This window comes from Rana temporaria, chromosome 7, assembly GCF_905171775.1.
Source record: "Rana temporaria chromosome 7, aRanTem1.1, whole genome shotgun sequence".
NCBI lineage: Eukaryota > Metazoa > Chordata > Amphibia > Anura > Ranidae > Rana > Rana temporaria.
This window is the reverse complement of record NC_053495.1, coordinates 30,263,838-30,286,148: the sequence shown is the minus strand read 5'-3', so window position 1 is coordinate 30,286,148 and position 22,311 is coordinate 30,263,838. Positions and strand designations below refer to the sequence as shown.

Below are 22,311 nucleotides of genomic sequence, written 5' to 3'. Positions count from 1 at the left end.
TTTGCGTTTAGATCAGAGCCGTCCTGGAACATGAGTGATCTGGGCATTCTGTTATCACGTCACTCAGAGATAGACAGATGAGGGAGGACAGAAGAATGAAAAAGTAATGGCGCCAGGGGCGTAACTAGAAATCACAGGGCCCCATAGCAAAATGTTGTATGGGCCCCCCCCCCCTCCAAAAAAAAATGAACTAATGCCATTGAACAAGACATTACTAATTTTATATATATATATATATATATATATATATATATATATATATATATATATATATATATATATATATATATATATATAGCAAGGCAGGTTATTATAAGAGAGAGAGAGACTGATTTTGCCCCCCCCCACAGATAGACGCAGCCTCTGCCCCCCCACAGAGAGACGCAGCCTCTGCCCCCCCCACAGAGAGACGCAGCCTCTGCCCCCCCCCCACAGAGAGACGCAGCCTCTGCCCCCCCACAGAGAGACGCAGCCTCTGCCCCCCCCCCCAGAGAGACGCCGCCTCTGCCCCCCCCCACAGAGAGACGCAGCCTCTGCCCCCCCCCCCCCACAGAGAGATGCAGCCTTTGCCCCCAACAGCAAAAGAGCCTCAGACTGAAGTGCCCAGAAAACAGACTGCTACCCCTTTACGGCTCGGGGAAGACAAGATATGGGCACATATGAAAATTACTGACTCTGACAGCACTTCAGCAGTGCAACACAGATGACCTCCATTAAAGTTACAGTCTCAAGGCAGGCTTGGTCCCCAGCAGCCCACTCTTCCTGGCTCAGGAACAAGAGGGGGAGGGGAGAGAGGGATCTCTAGCCCCGTCCATGTCTGCAGCCCCTCCTGTAGGGAGTACGTGGGGAGCAGAGAGCTCTAGGGGGCTGGAGAGCAATGTTGGGGGATCCAGGGAGCAGGGGGTTGGAGAGCACTGGGAGGGAGTAGGGGGGGGGGGGGGAGGAGACAGGGAGGACCAGAAATCACTGTGGTGGGGATATCAGTGTGGGGGAACAAGGGAGCACAGAGCACTGGAGGGGAGGTGAAGAGCTATTGGGGGGGGGGGACGACGACTGGACAGCACAGTGAGGGGGGAGAGCCAGGGAGCACAGAGGGGACCAGAGAGCACTGCGGGGGAGCGAAGGAGCAGTGGGGGGGGGGGACTGGACAGCACAGTGGGGGTAGCATGGGGGAGCACAGAAAGTACTGTGGGGGGGGGGGAGAGCACAGGGGGGGGGACAGGGCAGCACACTGGGGGTAGCATGGGGGAGCACAGAAAGTACTGTGGGGGGGGGGGAGAGCACAGGGGGGGGGGACAGGGCAGCACAGTGGGGGAGCCAGGGAGCACGGGGGCCAGAAAGCACTGGGGAGGAGCCAGGGAGCAGAGGAGGTATGCAGGGAGAACTGGGAGGAACTAGGGAGCACGTTGGCAGTAAAAAGTTGGATAGGAGGAGCTCCGGTGGATGGATCACATCCCGGCGCCTGCTGCAGCCTGACCGACCCCCCCATAAAGAAAGTGAGTCCCCGGCCGTGCCGCCCCCCTGTGTGCCTGGATAGGAGGAGCGGCGGGGACAGCTGCACATGGAGGAATTGATCTTTCCATATTCCTCCTGCAGCCAATGAACGCCCGCAGAAGAAGCGGTCATTCAGCGGCTGCAGGAGGAATATGGAAAGATCAATTCCTCCATGTGCAGCTGTCCCCGCCGCTCCTCCTATCCAGGCACACAGGGGGGCGGCACGGCCGGGGACTCACTTTCTTTATGGGGGGGTCGGTCAGGCTGCAGCAGGCGCCGGGATGTGATCCATCCACCGGAGCTCCCATCCAGGCACACAGCAGGAGGGCGGCACGGCCGGGCAATCCCATACTCACTGGGCAGGCTGCAGAAGGTGCTGGGAGGGGAATCCATCCACCGGCGCTCATCCGCACTCATAGGGCAGGAATAGTTTGCACCGCCTTGCCAGACTCCAAAGCCCGCTCCACTGATATACTGCCGAGACGCGCCACTGCCCATTCAAAAATGGCGCCAGATGGCGACATTTCGCTACTGCGCATGAGCCGCCCAGCCGAGTTTGTACGATCTTTGCCGAGTCCTGCAGGCTTCCTGTTGGCAACACTGCCGGGCCCCCCTCGGCTGCGGGCCCCATAGCGCCCGCGTGGGTCGCTATGGCGGTAGTTCCGCCACTGAATGGCGCGTACACACGATCGGAATTTTCCGACAAGAAAAATTTAATGTGAGCTTTTGGCCGGAAATTCCGACTGTGTGTAGGCCCCATCGGACTTTTTCTGTCGGAATTTCCGACAGCAAAAATTTGAAAGCTGGTTCTCAAATTTTCAACGGGAAAAGTTCTTGACCCCACGTATTTTACAATTTTTACGAACGGTGTATGCGCCGTTCGTGAAAGAATTCCAGTGCGCATGCTCGAAATTACGCCGCATTTTGTCAATGCTTTAGACGTGAACGTAACTTACGTACAGCCCTATTCGCAAACAACTTATGCAAACAACGTAAAAATTTTCAAAATTTGACGCGGGAACAACGTCCATACTTAACATAGGATACCCCTCATATAGCAGGGGTAACTTTACGCTGGAAAAAGCCTAACGTAAACGATGTAAAAAAATGCGCCGGGCGGACGTACGTTTCTGAATCGGCGTATCTACCTAATTTGCATATCCCTCGCGTAAATATACGGAAGCGCCACCTAGCGACCAGCGCAAATATGCGCTGGTCTCTCTTTGATCTCTCTTTGATCTCTCCCGCTGCCTCTCCGGCATGAATTCCTCCCACTGCCTCCTGTAGTGAGATCCTTCCAGGCCAGCCTCCCGAGCTCCAGCACGAGGTAAAACCCCGCCCAAGGGCAAGGGTCTCTCAAGGGCCACCGTCAGCCTCTGCTCATCACTTCTTCTCCATCTTCCATCCGACTGCCCTGCTGGCATGGCTTATGTCTATTTTTGTGGCCTACTTTAGTTCCCTACTAGGCCCACTCCTGGGGATTGGCTAAGGGCGCATAAATATGCTGAGTAGCTCCTCCTTACCTACGCCTACTAGTTCCAGAACATTCTCCAATTTTCCAGATACCAAGGGGAGGCACCAGAGAGCTGCAAGGATGAGTCATCCAGCCCTGGCCTCTAGTGACCCTGACCAAGATTTAATGACTCGAGTCTAAGCCAGAGCCAGCTATGTTTTTCTTACTTTCACTACTAGTAGCACACAATGCGGGGGGTCTACATAAGTAACGTGGAGCCGAGTTAAAACTTCTGAAAATGTTTTAATTTCTTGTCCTGGTGCAGGAAGTAAGAGAAAATCTCCCCAATGGAACTGCAGAAAAAAATTAAAAATCTATCCAAACCAAAAAAAAAAACATTTTGGCTGAAGCTAGGGTTCAAGCATCTGCCAATAAAAAAAATCATTGGGTGGAATGACCCTTTAACCACTTGCTTACTGGGCACATATACCCCCTTCCTGCCCAGGCGAGATTTCAGCTTTCGGCACTGTCACTCTTTGAATGAAAATTGCGTGGTCGTGCGACGTAGCTCCCAAACAAAATTGGCGTCCTTTTTTTCCCACAAATAGAGCTTTCTTTTGGTGGTATTTGATCACCTCTGGGGTTTTTATTTTCTCCGCTTTAAACAAAAAAAGAGCGACAATTTTGAAAAAAACACAGTGGGGTAGATTCAGTAAGCAATTGCGTCTGCGTAACCATAGTTACGCAGCGCAATTGCTTAGTTGCGCCGGCGTAACAACTTTTCTGTATTCAGAAAGCTTGTTACGCCGACTGCAGCCTAAGATATGACTGGCATAAGGCTCTTATGCCGTCGTATCGTAGGCTGCATTCTTACGATGGGCGCTAGGTGGCGTTCCCATAGTGGTCAGCGTAGAGTATGCAAATTGCATACTCACGCCGATTCACAACCGTAGCCGCGCCCGGCGTACGCATTTTACATCGTTTGCGTTAGTCGGTTTCTACGTAAGGCTGCCCTTGCTATTAGCAGGGGCAGCCAATGCTTCGTTCCCGCGTCGCGATGTTTGAAAATTACGTTGTTTGCGTAAGTGAATCGTGAATGGCGCTGGACGCCATTTACGTTCACGTTGAAGCAAATGACGTCCTTGCGACGTCATTTGCCGCAATGCATGTCGGGAAAGCATGTGCACTACGTTCGGCGCGGGAACGTGCCTAATTTAAATGATCCACGCCCCCTACGGGATCATTTAAATTACGCGCCCTTACGCCGGGCAGTTTTAGGGAGCGCACACGCAAATTACGATACGTATTCTACATATTTTTGGTAAAAAAAAAAAAATCGCAATAAGCGTATAGTGATTGGTTTGCGCAAAAGTTATAGCAGCTACAAACTAGGGGATAGAATTATGACATTTTTTTATTATTATAATTTTTTTTACTAGTAATGGCGGTTATCTGCAATTTTTGTCAGGACTGCGACTTTATGGCGGACACATCGGACACTTTTGACACATTTTTAGGACCATTCACTTTTATACAGCGAACAATGCTAAAAATATGCACTGATTACTGTATAAATGTGACTGGCAGGGAAGGGGTTAACACCAGGGGCGAGGAAGGGGTTAAATGTGTTCCCTGGGAGTGATTCTTACTGTGGGGGGAGGGGACTGACTGGGGGAGGTGACCGATCTGTGTCCCTATGTACAAGGGACACACCATCGGTCTCCTCTCCCTGACAGGACGTGGATCTCTGTGTTTACACACAGAGATCCACGTCCTTCGCTGTGTAACGGCCGATCACGGGTACCTGGCGGACATCGCGGCCACCAGGCACGCGCATCGGCATCTCAGTGACGCGCGCCCCCAAGGGCCGAGGCTGTAAAAAGACGGCCTCCCGGACCTATAGAGCCACCTTGTGGCCGTCTTTTTTACAATGGCCCGGGTCTCAAGAAGTTAATTTGCTCACAACTCTACAGAAATGTGTTCCCTCTGCTGGAATGAATTCAGTAAAGGAAGTATCTGAGGTTACCGCCGCTTGAATCACCGAGCTGTTGATATTCGCACACATCACACCTCAGTGCTGCCCTGAACAGACAGAATTCCCACTGACTCATCATAGGCGACGATCTATGTGCAGCAACACACTCACACATGAATGACTTAGAGAGGAGACGGTTACAGGAGTCATGCAGATGATGCAGCTTTTATATTAGGAAGACAAATGTTACAGCGGCCACAAAACCCAACGATGAAACCTAAACAGACACCGCGCCAGGTGGGTAAGGTGAATACACTGATGTCATCACCGCCTAAGCTTGATTTCCTAAAGGAACAGAGACTTCACTTAGGGCACATTCACGCTATAGCACTGCGGCAATGCATTACATTTTACATAGTAAAAGTCCATCCAGTTGAACCTGTGTAGGTGTGTCAGCGTCTATAATTATTGCCATATCCCTGTACGTTGTGTTCTTTAACCACTTGCCGCCCGCCCACCATCAAATGGCAGCGGGCGGTGCGGCTCTCGTTCTGGGTGGACGTCATATGACTGCTTCCCAGAACAGCAGCTCATGCGCGCCCGCTAGGACACGGCGCGACCCCGATCTCTGTAAAGAGCCGTGGCCACGCCTCTTTAAACATGTGATCGGCTGTGTCCAATCACAGCCGATCACATGTAAACATCGGCAATCGGCGCTCCTCGCCTCACACTGACAGAGTGTGAGGAGAGGAGAGATGGTCAGAGGCATCTCCTCGTAGAGGACATCTAGGAATGTAATCAGGGCACTGATCATCAGTGCCCTGATTACAATAAAGAACCCACAGTGCCCACCAGTGCCAGAAATCAGTGCCCACCACTGCCAGCAATCAGTGCCCACCACTGCCAGAAATCAGTGCCCACCAGTGTCAGCAATCAGTGCCCACCAGTGCCAGAAATCAGTGCCCACAAGTGCCAGAAATCAGTGCCCACAAGTGCCAGAAATCAGTGCCCACTACTGCCAGCAATCAGTGCCCACCACTGCCAGCAATCAGTGCCCACCAGTGTCAGCAATCAGTGCCCACAAGTGCCAGAAATCAGTGGCCATTAGTGATGTCAATCAGTACTGGCTATTAGTGCTGTCCATCAATGCCCACCAGTGCCATCTATCTGTGCCCACCAGTGTCCCCCCCAGTGCCGCCTATCAGTGCTTGTTAGTGCCACATATCAGTGCCCATAAGTGCGGCATATATTCGTGCCTCCTCATCAGTGCCACCTAATCAGTGCCCATAAGTGCTGCCTCATCAGTGCAGCCTATCAGTGCCCATCAGTGCCGCCTCATCAGTGCCCATCAGTTAAAGGGGTGGTTCCCCCTAAAAAAAAATTCTAACAATACATTCGGAAGACTGATTACACTGCGGGTATGCTGTTTTTTTTTTTTTTTGTACATACCTCGATCTCGCCGTTTCATCCCTCGGCTTCCGGGTATGATTCTTGTGGGGCTGGGCGTTCCTAGTTGATTGACGTTCCTCCGACCGGCGCATACTGCGCGTCACGACTTTCCGACAGAAGCCGAACGTCATTGCGCAGGCACCGTATAGAGTCGGCTCTATACGGCGCCTGCGCAGCGACGTTCAGCTTCTTTCGGAAAGTCGTGACGTCAAGTATGCGTCAGTCGGAGGAACGTCAATCAACTAGGAACGCCTAGACCCGGAAGCCGAGGGATGAAACGGCGAGATCGAGGTATGTACAAAAAAAAACCCAGCCTACCCGCAGTGTAACCAGTCTTCCAAATGTATTGTTAGAATTTTTTTTTAGGGGGAACCACCCCTTTAAGGAGAAAAATTACTCATTCACCAAATTTAATAACAAAAACTAAGAAAAACTTTTTTTTTTTTCAAACTTTTTGGTCAATTTTCTTTTTTTTTAATAAAAAGCCCAGAAGTGATTAAATACCACCAAAAGAAAGCTCTATTTGTGTGAGGAAAATGATAAAAATCTCACATGGTTACAGTGTAGCATGACCGCTCAATTGTCATTCAAAGTACGACAGCTCTGAAAGATGAAAAATGGCCTGGGCAGGCAGTGCCCTGTATTGAGGTGGGTAAAATGCACATCCAATAGTGTTTTAAAAATATTAATACTCCCCGCTGCCACCACCGATTGTGGAAGAGAGTTCCACATCCTTATTGCCCTGACAGTGAAAAATCCCTAACACAGTTTAAGGTTAAACCGGCTGCAATTGGGGGGACAACCCAGCTACATTTGAGGGGAAACTGGTGGCGTTTGATGGGCACAGTGGTGGCAATTTATGTTTTTTTTTTTTTTTAGTTTGTTTGCGCCCCCCCAAAAATGTTGAGCACCAGCCGCCACTGGGTCTGGACAAACTTCTCTGCACTAGTAAGCAGCATTCAATTCATCAGACCTTGTTAGACTGAGCTGGGGCCCTAAGCATTTATCGCAGGGGCCCCTCAATGCCTGCTTCAACCCCCAAAATATTGACCCACCACGCTGTAACCATGTGCATGGTTGCTGGGCAGTTGCAGCGCGGCCCCATTCACTTGAATGAGCCACATTAGATGGCTGTATTTCTTAGGCAGGCGGTTGGGGGTGGTAAAACTGTGGCTCAGCCACCTCCTTATACCATCCCCCAACTGCATGTATGAACAAGCGATTACTGTCTGAGCACCCCCTAAAATAAAAGCCCAAAATATAAGGCACAACTTCAATACATAATAACACTAATATAAAAATAATAATTAAAAGAAGAATAAAGTCTAATATTACAATATATGTGATGTTCAGTCTCTAATACAATAAAAATATAAAGCCACTTTGCTGCTATACACAGCTTTGCTCTATTTCCACAATCCCCCCTGTAGATATCCAGCATGTCCCTAGCTAAGAAAGTCTGATTAATGCCAAATGACGTGCTCTGAACTTTCCGTTCAGCTGCATTCTGCGGGACTTCAGCCCTACTGGCGATGGAAGTCATGTGACCTGCAGATATCACCACAGATAAAGATCAGAGAAATAAACCGTGACATTGTTCAGCCAGCCAATCACATCTCTTCTTCATTGTTCTGCCCTAATAGACGCACGCGCACCACACCATCATAATTATAGGAAGGTCTTCCCACATATCTATCTATCTATTTATCTATCTATCTATCTATCTATCTATCTATCTATCTATCTATCTATCTATCTATCTATCTTATCTATCTATCTATCTTATCTATCTATCTATCTATCTATCTATCTATCTATCTATCTATCTATCTATCTATCTATCATATCTATCTATCTATCTATCTATCTATCTATCTATCATATCTATCTATCTATCTATCTATCTATCTATCTTATCTATCTATCATATCTATCTATCTATCTATCTATCTATCTATCTATCTATCTATCTATCTATCTATCTATCTATCTATCTATCATATCTATCTATCTATCTATCTATCTATCTATCTATCTATCTATCTATCTATCTATCTATCTATCTATCTATCTATCTATCATATCTATCTATCTATCTATCTATCTATCTATCTATCTATCTATCTATCTATCTATCTATCTATCTATCGTATCTATCTAGCTATGGTATCTATGGTATCTATCTATGGTATCTATCTATGGTATCTATCTATCTATCTATCTATCTATCTATCTATCTATCTATCGTATCTATCTATGGTATCTATCTATGGTATCTATCTATCTATCTATCGTATCTATCTATGGTATCTATCTATGGTATCTATCTATCTGTCTATCTATCTATCTATCTATCTATCTATCTATCTATCTATCTATCTATCTATCTATCTATCATATCTATCTATCTATCTATCTATCTATCTATCTATCTATCTATCTATCTATCTATCGTATCTATCTATGGTATCTATCTATGGTATCTATCTATCTATCTATCTATCTATCTATCTATCTATCTATCTATCATATCTATCATATCTATCTATCTATCATATCTATCTATCTATCTATCTATCTATCTATCTATCTATCTATCTATCTATCTATCTATCTATCTATCTATCTATCTATCTATCTATCGTATCTATCTAGCTATGGTATCTATGGTATCTATCTATGGTATCTATCTATGGTATCTATCTATCTATCTATCTATCTATCTATCTATCTATCTATCTATCTATCTATCTATCTATCTATCTATCGTATCTATCTATCTATCTATCTATCTATCTATCTATCTATCAGCGCTCTCTCAATATTTATCTCATATCTATATATCGAATCTATCTATGGTATCTATCACCTATCTTCCAGTTTTGCCGGCAAAAGCTGCCGATTTGGCGTGCGGTTTGACATGTCAAATCGCATGCCAAGTCGACCCAATGTGAACGTGGGCTTATTCTCAAAGCTTAACCAAACAAGCTGAAGTTAGAAGCCGATTGGCTACCATGCACAGCTGCACCAGATTCAGTGTGCTCCACCTTTAGTAAATCCCCCCTATGTGTGATACAGATCTTCCCGCCAGCAGTTTTAGATGATACATCTGCCTGTGTAGATTCAGCTCTGGTTCACATGATTTCCATAGGTGTGCGCAGCCTATTGCATTAGGGTGTGCACCCCAAAGCTCAAACACATATACTTGTGTATGCATGTGTCTATATACTGATGGTGTCAGTAGGGCAGAGATTGGTGTCAGTAGAGCAGTCGATGGTGTTAGTAGTTTTTGTTAATTTTTTTCGCAATTTTTTTAAAATTTTAAATTTTTTTACAATTTTTTTAGGAGCCCTCTTAGGGGGCTTTGGTGAAATATCAGGGGTCTAAACAGGGGGAATCTGCGCAATACAGGGTGATTAGGGTGTGCTCAGTCAAATTCTATGCGGATTAGATGCGTTCTGAAAAGCATAAATTCACATTTGTCATTTAGGCTGGATTCACACTATTGTGAATTGGAATGCAGGGTCCCCGCATCCAATTCGCAATAGCAGGAGATTTTGATTGGCTCTCCAATGAGCCGGTTCACATATCTCCGCTGCAGCTCCGATGCGAATTTGCACAAGGATTATAGGTGTGCGCAGCCTATTGCATTAGGGTGTGCACCCCAAAGCTCTAAGGCCTCGTACACACCAGCGGATCTGTCCGCTGCCGGATTTCTGTCTGATGGTTGTACACACCATCAGACAGAAATACGCGCGGACACAATACGCGGTGACGTGGCCGCGCTGTCGTGGCGACGTGCGCGGCCCTGGAAGGTCGGCCGATCGGACATGTCCGGTGAGTCTGTACAGACGACCGAACATGTCCGACGGACAGGCTTCCAGCGGACATGTTTCTTAGCATGCTAAGAAACATTTGTCCGCTGGAAACTGTCCGATCCGCCGGACAATTGTCCGGTCGGCCGTACACACGCATTTGAAATATATACTGGCCTTTTCACCGCTCTCCATCCTGAAACAATGGGATGAAGGGGGTGCAAAGGGAACACATGGGGGACCCGGGCAACAGAAGGAAGAGTAACAGGGAAAGGAGGGGTGGCATATATTAGTACCGATCCCCTATATTTTCCTCCTGTAGCAGCTGAATGTTGACAAAAGGGAGGAGGAGGAGAAGCCTACTTTCAGCTGCTGCAGGAGGAAAATACAGATCGGTTCCACTAAATTCCACCCCCGCCACTTCTCCTGTCCAGGTTCTGAGGGTCGGCAAAGAAGGATTGCAGTTTACCTGTCACCTGCTCACTACTGACAGGTTGCCAATCCCAGGACTAGGGTGTGCCCAGGCACACCTGGCGCTCCCTTGCGTATGCCTATGACAAGGATCCTGTGCGTTTTGGTCCGTTTCAGATCCAGATTCAGCCAAAAATTCAGGCTGAAATTGGACCCAAAAAGCTAAACGGGGACACACCGGACCCCTACTGTAAGCCGCATGCAAATATAGTGTGAACCCAACCTACAGAAAAGCATTATTTCCAATGAAGGCTGTTCACATATATGCAAGGCAAATTTGATCCGGTTCAACATCCTGTGTGAGTTTAGTGCGGATTTCAGCTCCATAGACTTCTATGGGACCGGGGGTTAAAAATCGCAGTCCAGTGTTCACAGCATTGCGAATAGTTTTTATTTTTTTGCCTAGATTTTGTAGAAAATAAAATTGCAGATGTGACCACTCCCCTCACAAATTCGCACTACGTTTGCATTGAAACCGCACATACTAAGTAGAATTCACATTGCGATCTACCGCTTTAAATTCGCACCCAATTTGCACCGCACCTGTGTGAAGCGGGGCTCACTGTAATCGGTTTAACAAAAATTTACAAATTCAAGACTGTGTGATTTTTTTCATATCATTCCCTACTTTACTATACATTGCACATGTGTATATCAGAGGTAGGAGAACATCACTCAGCGACTAGCTGATCATTTCCTATTATATGACCGTTATCCGGTGCCAACAGCCTTCAAAGAGGTTCTGCAGCATCTGCACTCTTCACAGACACAGCCTCTTGCTCTGTTAGCGTTCCCTATACCCCCCAACGACACCTATCTGTGCTGCCGAAGCTCAGCTGGGATGACGTCATGGGAATGTATATAGTGAACCATTGAACATCTCTCAGATTCTTTATGTTCTCCTAACCTATTTCCAGCAGAACATGCCTGCTTGGCTAGAGATAAAAGTAGCTGAAGCTATCTATGTGTACCATAATGTACGTGATGGATCGGGGGGGGGCTTTGATGTTCAACAAAAGCTACTGAGAAGTGGGTACACATGCTAACAAGCAGGGGCTCATAGTAAGATGTACACAACACAACTTATTTATCTCCACCATGGATGGTCAACTCTGGTGGGGCTCATAGTAAGATGTACACAACACAACCTATATACCTCCACCATGGATGATCAACGCTGGTGGGGCTCATAATACGATGTACACAACACAACCTATATACCTCCACCATGGATGGTCAACGCTGGTAGGGCTCATAGTAAGATGTACATAACACAACCTATATACCTCCACCATGGATGGTCAACACTGGTGAGGCTCATAATAAGATGAACACAACCTATATACCTTCACCATGGATGGTCAACTCTGGTGGGGCTCATAGTAAGATGTACACAACACAAAGTATATACCTCCACCATGGATGGTCAACACTGGTGGGGCTCATAGTAAGATGTACACAACACAACCTATATACCTCCACCATGGATGATCAACACTGGTGGGGCTCATAATAAGATGTACACAGCACAACCTATATACCTCCACCATGGATGGTCAATGATGGTGGGGCTCATAGTAAGGTGTACACAACACAACCTATATACCTCCACCATGGACGGTCAACACTGGTGGGGCTCATAATAAGATGTACACAACACAACCTATATACGTCCTCCACCATGGATGGTCAACTCTGGTGGGGCTCATAGTAAGATGTACACAACACAACCTATATACCTCCACCATGGATGGTCAACGCTAGTGGGGCTCATAGTAAGATGTTTACAACACAACCTATGTACTTCCACCATGGATGGTCAACTCTGGTGGGGCTCATAGTAAGATATACACAGCACAACCTATATACCTCCACCATGGATGGTCAATGCTGGTGGGGTTCATAGTAAGATGTACACAACACAAAGTATATACCTCCACCATGGATGGTCAACATTGGTAGGGCTCATAGTAAGATGTACACAACACAACCTATATACCTCCACCATGGATGATCAACACTGGTGGGGCTCATAATAAGATGTACACAACAAAACCTATGTACCTCCATCATGGATGGTCAACGCTGGTAGGGCTCATAGTAAGATGTACACAACACAACCTATATACCTCCACCATGGATGATCAACGCTGGTGGGGCTCATAATAAGATGTACACAACACAACCTATATACCTCCACCATGGATGGTCAACTCTGGTGGGGCTCATAGTAAGATGTTTACAACACAACCTATATACCTTCACCATAGATGGTCAACTCTGGTGGGGCTCATAGTAAGATATACACAACACAACCTATATACCTTCACCATGGATGGTCAACAGGATGGTCCATCATGGTCTACAGCCTAGATGTATGTGAGATGTCATCATCTACATCACCTTCTTCAACGGAGAGGAACACATTCAATGATGACAGCAGGAGCTACCAAATATCACCCCAGGCATTCAACGAGCTGCAATTTTTTAAAAAGAGGGGGGGGGGGGTTTAACCGGTAACTCACCCATTCCAAGATCCGAAGGAAAGTCAGGGGTTCTTTAATTATCCGAAAAGAGCCAGATGCTACAAGCTAGGGAAATAAGGGGACAAAAACAGACACCATTTGTTGACATCTAAACACACATTACAGGTTCCAAAAAAAAAAAAAAGACACAACGGATTCAAAAGGAAGGAACGAACGAACGCTTACCTGATCGAAGATGTCCATTCTCGCCAAACTCCCGGCAAATAAGTTTCAATGTTCCTAATACAAAGGCACCCACTCAGTTGCTTCAACAATACACTCAAGGAAAGGCTGCGCTGATAGTACACTTTTATTCCAACACAGCCAGCAAGACAGCCAGAGCGAACGAACGGAGAAAGTCCAACATCCCTCTGGGTCCTAGAGGAAGCGGTGTCAGACGCAGAGCTTACAGGAGCTGCACGTCGCCCCAGCTCAGCGTTCCCGGAAAAAAAAAGAAAAAACAATTGGCTGGGCCACAAATAATTGAGTCGTTGAAAGACGCTCACCGGCTAAGGCTGCCTTCACACCTGAGCGTTTTGTCGCCTGAAGCGCGACGCTCAAATACGCTAGAGGGGAAAAAATACATTATACCCTATGGAGATGGTTCACATCTGCACGCCGATACACCTGACGCCGAACGACTGAAGCTCAAACAAGTTCCGGACCCTTTTTTGTCGCGCGTATCGGGCGGTTTGGCCGTATTTCAGCGTTTCCATTTCCCATAGAAAGTAATGGAAACGCTCGATTCAAGCGACTTGCGTGACAACGAGCGTTTGCTACGGGCGTTTCGGCGCTTTAATCAATAGAACTTTTCACCCAGGCAGAAGATTAAAAAATTCTACCAACCTAGCAACAAGTGATGAAAATATGATAATTTTTCCTATTGGCTAAAATAAAAAACGTCGAAGTACAAAAACGTCGGACGACGCTGTATGCAAACGCGCAAATAAGCATGAATATGCGCGACAAAACGCCGGAAAAAATGCCAGAAAAAATGACCGAACGACTGACGCTCAGATGTGAATGCAGCCTAAGTGGAGCCTCGGGAACGCCGGTCAGCGCTTTAATTCAATGGAGAGTGTTGTTCACACAATCGTGTTCGCATCACGCCAAAATGTATCCGGCATGTAGCATTTGGTTGGCTCTACTGCTCCCCAAACACCTCCATTCATGTCAATGTAAACGTGTAGCGAACGTGCCACAAACACCTCTATGGCTTTTTCGACAGCGCGTTTGCGATGCGTTTAGAAAGCAAAGACGCGTCTGGAAAGTGATATTTAACACGACGCTGAAAAAAACAAAGCAATAACAAATAGAGACGCGATGGAAACATATCAGCTGAAATGGTGTTGGCATTTTGCCGATTAGAGAAAAAGGTGGCGATAATGGTGCCGAAAACGCATGCAATTTTGCAGAGATTTTACCGCAATTTGACCAAGATTTTACTGCGCTTATTGTGTTTTTTCTATAGGTCATGTGACTCAAAAAACGCATCAAAAACATAACATAAGTTGTTGATGTGTTCTTGCTGCATTTTCAATGCATTTCAGCGGGGAGGTGCGTTTTTTTTTTTTTTAAACAAACCAAAAATGCAGCAAGACGGATTTTTAACACCACAACGGAAGCACAACAGACCAGTGTGAAGACATACATAGAATTTAACCTCTTCAGTTTTTGCGATTTGGCACTGCGTCGCTTTAACTGACAATTGCGCGGTCGTGCGACGTGGCTCCCAAACAAAATTGGCGTCCTTTTTTTCCCCACAAATAGAGCTTTCTTTTGGTGGTATTTGATTACCTCTGCGTTTTTTATTTTTTGCGCTATAAACAAAAATATATAAAAAATCCTTTTTTTTCCCCTCAGTTTAGGCCGATACGTATTCTTCTACCTATTTTTGGTAAAAAAAATCGCACTAAGCGTTTATCGATAGGTTTGCGCAAAATTTATAGTGTTTACAAAATAGGGGATAGTTTTATTGCATTTTTATTGAAAACATTTTTTTTACTACTAATGGCGGCGATCAGCGATTTTTTTCGTGACCGTGACATTATGGCGGACACATCGGACAATTTTGACACATTTTTGGGTAAATTTTCATTTTCACAGCAAAAAATGCTATAAAAATGCATTGTTTACTGTGAAAATTACAATTGCAGTTTCGGAGCTAACCACAAGGGGGCGCTGAAGGGGTTAAGTGTGACCTAACTGTGTTTCTATGTGTTTCTAACTGTAGGGGGGCGGGGCTGGACGTGTGACATCATTGATCGTGCTTCCCTATATCAGGGAACACACGATCAATGACAGCGCCACAGTGAAACACGGGGAAGCTGTGTCTACACAGAGCTCTCCCCGTTCTTCAGCTCCGGGGACCGATCGCGGGACTCCAGCGGCGATTGGGTCCTTTGGGTACTTTTTGGGTACTTTTTGCTATAATAAATATCCCCAAAAAATATATATATATATTTTTTTCTCAGTTTAGGCCGATACGTATTCTTCTACATATTTTTGGTAAAAAAAATTGATTGGTTTGCGCAAAAGTTATAGCATCTACAAAATAGGGGGTCGTTTTATGGCATTTTTATTAATATATTTTTTTTCTACTAGTAATGGCGGCGATCAGCGATTTTTATTGTAATTGCAACGTTATGGCTATAAAAATGCACTGATTACTGTGTAAATGTGACTGGCAGTGCTGGGGTTAACCACTAGGGGGCGATGAAGGGGTTAAAGTGGAGTTTCCATCCCAAATTTGTGTTTTCATTATTGTGCTCATTAGACCTAAAAAAAAAATAAAAAAAAAATAAAAAATGTTTTACTCATCTGGAAATGCCTGTTGCTATGCGGTCCCACAAAATCTGCCTTTGGAATCACCTAGGATTCTGACATCATCTCCCTCTAATGCTCCTGGGAAATATGTGTCATCATTTCCCAGGATGCAGTGCGCTGTCCAATTATCACTCCCCATCCAAGACTTCCAGGAAGTAAGTGTTTGTGGCCTTCACAATGCCCACAAGCAAAATGACAACAGTGTGGACAAAGTTTTATAAACTATCTTTTTTGAATAACTATGCGGAGCGGCGGCGGATTGTAAAATAGTAAGTGATCGGATTTATATGATAAAAACGCATGATGAAAGGACATACATTTAAAAAATGCTAATTGTGGTTGGAACCCCGCTTTAAGTGTGTCCTAGGGATGTTTTCTAACTGTGTGGGGGCGTGGCTTAATGTGAGACAACACTGATTGCTGCTCCCGATGAGAGGGAGCAGACGATCAATGTAGTTTCACTAGGCAGAACGGGGAGATGCTTGTTTACATAGGCATCCCCCGTTCTGCAGCTCCGTGACACATGATCGTGGGACACCGGCGGACATCGAGTCCGCGGGCACACTCACGGAGATTACGTGCGCCGCCGGCGGCAGCAAATTTAAAGGAATGTATATATACGTCCATTTGCCTATCTGTGCCATTCTGCCGACGTAAATGTTTGTGCGGCGGCTGGCAAGTGGTTAAAGGGATGCCTTTTTCCTGAGCTTTTCTTGCACTAAAGGTGCCAATAATGGCCGATAATAAATTCAAACTCATTGAAATTCATGATATTAATTAAAAAGTCGAATATAATAAATTATATATAAAAAAATATATATATATTTTTAAAAATTTGATTTTCCGTTTCGGTTTTCGCCTCCAACAACAAATATCTGTTTACACCTGGGCGTTTGCGCTCCAAAAACACTCTGTAAAAACTGACAAATCGCACCACGCTTGTACAGGTGCTATTCATTTTCAATGGCACCTAAAACACCTCTATGGTGTTTACAGCGAGTTTGAGATGCGTTTAGAAAGCCAGCACAGAGGTGGCGTCTGAAAAGCATTATTTAACGCAACAATGACGCACCAAAAACACGTGAAAAACTATTTAGAAAATATCTCCGCTCATACCTGGGTGTTTGCGATCCGAAAAACGCTCTGCAAAACTGACAAAATCGCACCACGCTTGTTCAGGTGTAATTAATTTCCAATGGCAACTAAAAGCCTCTATGATAGTTACAGCGTGTTTTAGAGCGGCACGAATCTGGCCAAAATGAGAATCACGATTTTTTTGCTTAACATGAGAATCACGATTCTCTCACGATTCTCATGGCGTAAAATCTTTTACATTTATACAAAAAAAATAAAAAAAAATAATGGGCTAACTTTAATATTCATTAAAGTAATTTTTTCCAAAAAAATTGCAGTTAAAAAGACTGCTGCACAAATATACGAAGAAAGAGGAAATATAGTGCAACATAAAATATTGCAACAACCATTTTATTCTCTAGGGTCTCTACTAAAAAATTATATAATATTTGGGGGTTTTAAGTAATTTTCTTTTAAAAAAAAAATAATGGGCCAGATTCAGGTAGATCCGCGTAACTTTGCCCGGGCGTAACGTATCCGATTTACGTTACGCCTCCGCAACGGGCAAGTGCTGTATTCTCAAAGCACTTGCTCCATAAGTTGCGGCGGCGTAGCGTAAATCGGCCGGCGAAAGCCCGCCTAATTTAAATTTGGATCAGGGGGGCGTGTTTTATGTAAATGTACTGTGACCCGACGTGATTGACGCTTTTCCTGAACGGCGCATGCGCTGTCCGTGGAATTTCCCAGTGTGCATTGCTCCAAAGTACGCCGCAAGGACGTCATTGGTTTCGACGTGAACATAAATGACGTCCAGCCCCATTCACGGACGACTTACGCAAACGACGTAACTTTTTCAAATTTCGACGCGGGAACGACGGCCATACTTAACATTGGTACGCCGCACTTATGCCACCATATAGCAGGGGTAACTATACGCCGGGAAAAGCCTAACGTAAATGGCGTAACTTTACTGCGTCGGCCGGGGCGTACGTTCGTGAATTCGCGTATCTAGCTGATTTACATATTTCGACGCGTAAATCAGCGTACACGCCCCTAGCGGCCAGCGTAAAATTGCAGTTACGATCCGACGGCGTAAGAGACTTACGCCTGTCGGATCTAATAGATATCTATGCGTAACTGATTCTAAGAATCAGGCGCATAGATACGATGGCACAACGCAGAGATACGACGGAGTATCTGGAGATACGCCGTCGTATCTCCACTGAGAATCTGGCCCAGTGATTTTAACTTGACACAGGAAAAAAAAAAAGAAAAAAAAAAAAAAGCAGTTTCTAAATTGTTTTTACCTGACGCTAGGATCCTGCATCCCGTGTGACAGATTCACATTGACGTAGACATGAAGGAAGTGACATGCTGCTTTGTGAAGGATGGGAAATGGTTCCTCTACATGTAGCTCTGCAACGTTGTAAAGAAAAAGCTACAATATTCACACCCACTACAGCTTGTAGGCTAATGCTTTTACACAGCCAAGGTCAGCCTGGGGAAGCCTTTCTTGACCGTTTTTATCAAGGAAAACCCCTTGAAATATTTTTTTATGCGGAGAAAAGACAGTGTGCGGGGACCGCCCTGTCAGCCGCCGGCTCAGCGGGGATATACGGAGCGATCCCCGCTGAGCTTACAGACACACGGAGGCGGATTACTGATCCGCCCCGTGTGAAAGGGCCCTTACTCTGGAAGAACATTCTTAATTTACACTCTGCAGTACAGTAGAGGAGCCCAATACTGCAAGGCTGAATTGCTAAACACAGAGACAACACAATCATTGCTCTTCCATGACTGTCTCCAATGTGTTGCTGAGCTCCCATCACCATCCATGCTCTTTGATCCCAATCTAAACTTCCTCCTGTATTTTTGGGAAGGCTTTGTTTAATCTCCATATATAACATACAGTGAGGAAAATAAGTATTTGAACACCCTGCTATTTTGCAAGTTCTCCCAGTTGGAAATCATGGAGGGGTCTGAAATTGTCATCGTAGGTGCATGTCCACTGTGAAAAAAAATCCAGAAATCACAATTTATGATTTTTTAACTATTTATTTGTATGATACAGCTTCAAATAAGTATTTGAACACCTGTCTATCACCTAGAATTCTGACCCTCAAATACCTGTTAGTCTGCCTTTAAAATGTCCACCTCCACTCCATTTATTATCCTAAATTAGATGCACCTGTTTGAGGTCATTAGCTGCATAAAGACACCTGTCCACCCCATACAATCAGTAAGAATCCAACTACAAACATGGCCAAGACCAAAGAGCTGTCCAAAGACACTAGAGACAAAATTGTACACCTCCACAAGGCTGGAAAGGGCTACGGGGAAATTGCCAAGCAGCTTGGTGAAAAAAGGTCCACTGTTGGAGCAATCATTAGAAAATGGAAGAAGCTAAACATGACTGTCAATCTCCCTCGGACTGGGGCTCCATGCAAAATCTCACCTCGTGGGGTCTCAATGATCCTAAGAAAGGTGAGAAATCAGCCCAGGACTACACGGGAGGAGCTGGTTAATGACCTGAAAAGAGCTGGGACCACCGTTTCCAAGGTTACTGTTGGTAATACACTAAGGCCGGATACACACGAACAAACATGTACGGTGAAACCGGTCCGTCGGACCGTTTTCACCGTACATGCCTGCCAGAGGGCTTCTGTACGATGGTTGTACACACCATCGTACAGAAGTCCACGCGTAAACAATACGCGGGGCGTGTCCGCGTCGTCGCCGCGACGATGACGCGGCGATGACGCGGAGACGTGGGCGGGCCTGCCATTTAAAGGCTTCCACGCATGCGTCAAAGTCATTTGACGCATGCGAGGGACGGCGGGCGCCTGGACATGTACGGTAGGTCTGTACTGACGACCGTACATGTCCGAGCGGGCAGGATTCCAGCGGACGGTTTTAAAACACGTCCACGAACATTTGCCCGCTGGGAAAAGGCCCGGCGGGCAAATGTTTGCTGGAATTCGGCCCGCTCGCGCCTACACACGACCAAACATGTGTGCTGAAACTGGCCCGCGGACCAGTTTCAGCATACATGTTTGGTCGTGTGTACGGGGCCTAAGACGTCATGGTTTGAAATCATGCATGTCACGGAAGGTTCCCCTGCTTAAACCAGCACATGTCAAGGCCCGTCTTAAGTTTGCCAATGACCATTTGGATGATCCAGAGGAGTCATGGGAGAAAGTCATGTGGTCAGATGAGACCAAAATAGAACTTTTTGGTCATAATTCCACTAACCGTGTTTGGAGGAAGAAGAATGATGAGTACCATCCCAAGAACACCATCCCTACTGTGAAGCATGGGGGTGGTAGCATCATGCTTTGGGGGTGTTTTTCTGCACATGGGACAGGGCGACTGCACTGTATTAAGGAGAGGATGACCGGGGCCATGTATTGCGAGATTTTGGGCAACAACCTCCTTCCCTCAGTTAGAGCTTTGAAGATGGGTCGAGGCTGGGTCTTCCAACATGACAATGACCCGAAGCACACAGCCAGGATAACCAAGGAGTGGCTCTGTAAGAAGCATATCAAGGTTCTGGCGTGGCCTAGCCAGTCTCCAGACCTAAACCCAATAGAGAATCTTTGGAGGGAGCTCAAACTCCGTGTTTCTCAGCGACAGCCCAGAAACCTGACTGATCTAGAGAAGATCTGTGTGGAGGAGTGGGCCAAAATCCCTCCTCCAGTGTGTGCAAACCTGGTGAAAAACTACAAGAAACGTTTGACCTCTGTAATTGCAAACAAAGGCTACTGTACCAAATATTAACATTGATTTTCTCAGGTGTTCAAATACTTATTTGCAGCTGTATCATACAAATAAATAGTTAAAAAAATCATACATTGTGATTTCCGGGTTTTTTTTTTTTTTTTGATTATGTCTCTCACAGTGGACATGCACCTACGATGACAATTTCAGACCCCTCCATGATTTCCAAGTGGGAGAACTTGCAAAATAGCAGGGTGTTCAAATACTTATTTTCATCACTGTATTTGCTTTGTTTGGTTAATTCTTCCTCTTTATAGAACTATTTTGAAAAATGTGCTTTGTCTCTGTGCCGGTTGCCACAAAATCAGCTTATCCCAGACCAGTAGCAGCAAGCTGCTGGTTTTAGTGCCAAGTAGAAGCTTAGAAATGAGCAGTGAGGAAGGGGAATCGGACTGAGAATTTCACGGGCAAAGCTTTCTCTTCAGAAAGAACAAGGCTATTTAGTCACATAATCAAGTACTAGGGAATGGCTCAGCTGAGAAGAAAAATGGAAGACTAAAAAAGGACTTGCCATTGCCGACTTGTTTTGTGGGTGCCAAGGCCAGACCATTGCCTAACTGCCTGGTGTGTCACAGACCTGGCACAAGCATATTGAGTGTTTGATATGCCAATTTTTCATGTCCTTGACTAAGTACAGAAGGAATGTTCAGGACGGTAGTCTTGCAGCATGCACCTTACAAAAACAGTCAGCAAATGGCAAATTCTATATTTCTAGTCTGACAGCTTCCCCTTCAAGAAAACATGTACTGAGAGCATAGGGGGCGCTATTGCTTAACCTTTCAATAATAGTTGTCTGGCTGTCATACTGACACAAAGGATTCTGGGCCCATTTACACCTCTCCAGTTTGCTGCATTGTGCAACCCAACACACTAACCATGCCAGTGTCGGGACAAAGTCATCAAAAGCCCAGGGCAAACATGCCAAATTGCCCCAAGATGTATGAGAATTATGTGTCAGCCAAAATCCCCTTTAAGAAACAGAGCGCTAATCTGCATGCTTAGCTCAAATTCTCTCATTGAAAAAATGCTCCCAGCATAACCCCCCCCCCCCCCCCCAGGAAAAAAACTTCCCCTCCCTAGCACAACTACCCCTTAAATATCCCCTTTGAGCACAAATCCTCTACTACTTAAATTTCCCCTTTGAGCACTGGCAGCCTTCTATGCTGGGACCTGCAGTGCACTCTGGGGGGGGGGGGGGGCTGACATATGGCAGTCTCCTATGCTGGGACTTGTAGTGCCTTAGACTGTGGGGGGACTGAGGAATACTCATTCCGCCACTGAAGTCCCAGCAGAGTGAGCTGCCATTCTTCCATGCCCTGTAGTCTAGGGCACTACAAGTGCCAGCATAGGAGGCTGCCATATCTCAGCCCCCCAGAGTCCACTACAAGTCCCAGCATAGGAGGCTGCCATATCTCAGCCCCCACAGTGCACTACAAGTCCCAGCAAAACAGG

The 22,311-nt window shown here is 45.9% G+C and overlaps 1 protein-coding gene across 1 annotated transcript in view; it reads right to left on the bottom strand.

Moving 5' to 3' along the window:
• Positions 1–13,529, bottom strand: part of SYNPR (synaptoporin) — a 186,056-nt gene extending 172,527 nt beyond the window's left edge. The window contains exons 1-2 of the mRNA XM_040359167.1: positions 13,369–13,529; positions 13,183–13,248 (exon numbers count right to left, since the gene is read on the bottom strand). Of these exons, the coding sequence (XP_040215101.1) occupies positions 13,183–13,248; positions 13,369–13,386 (84 nt within the window). The 5' untranslated portion in view covers positions 13,387–13,529. The remainder of the gene's footprint in view (positions 1–13,182; positions 13,249–13,368) is intronic.
• Positions 13,530–22,311: the final 8,782 nt, after the last annotated feature.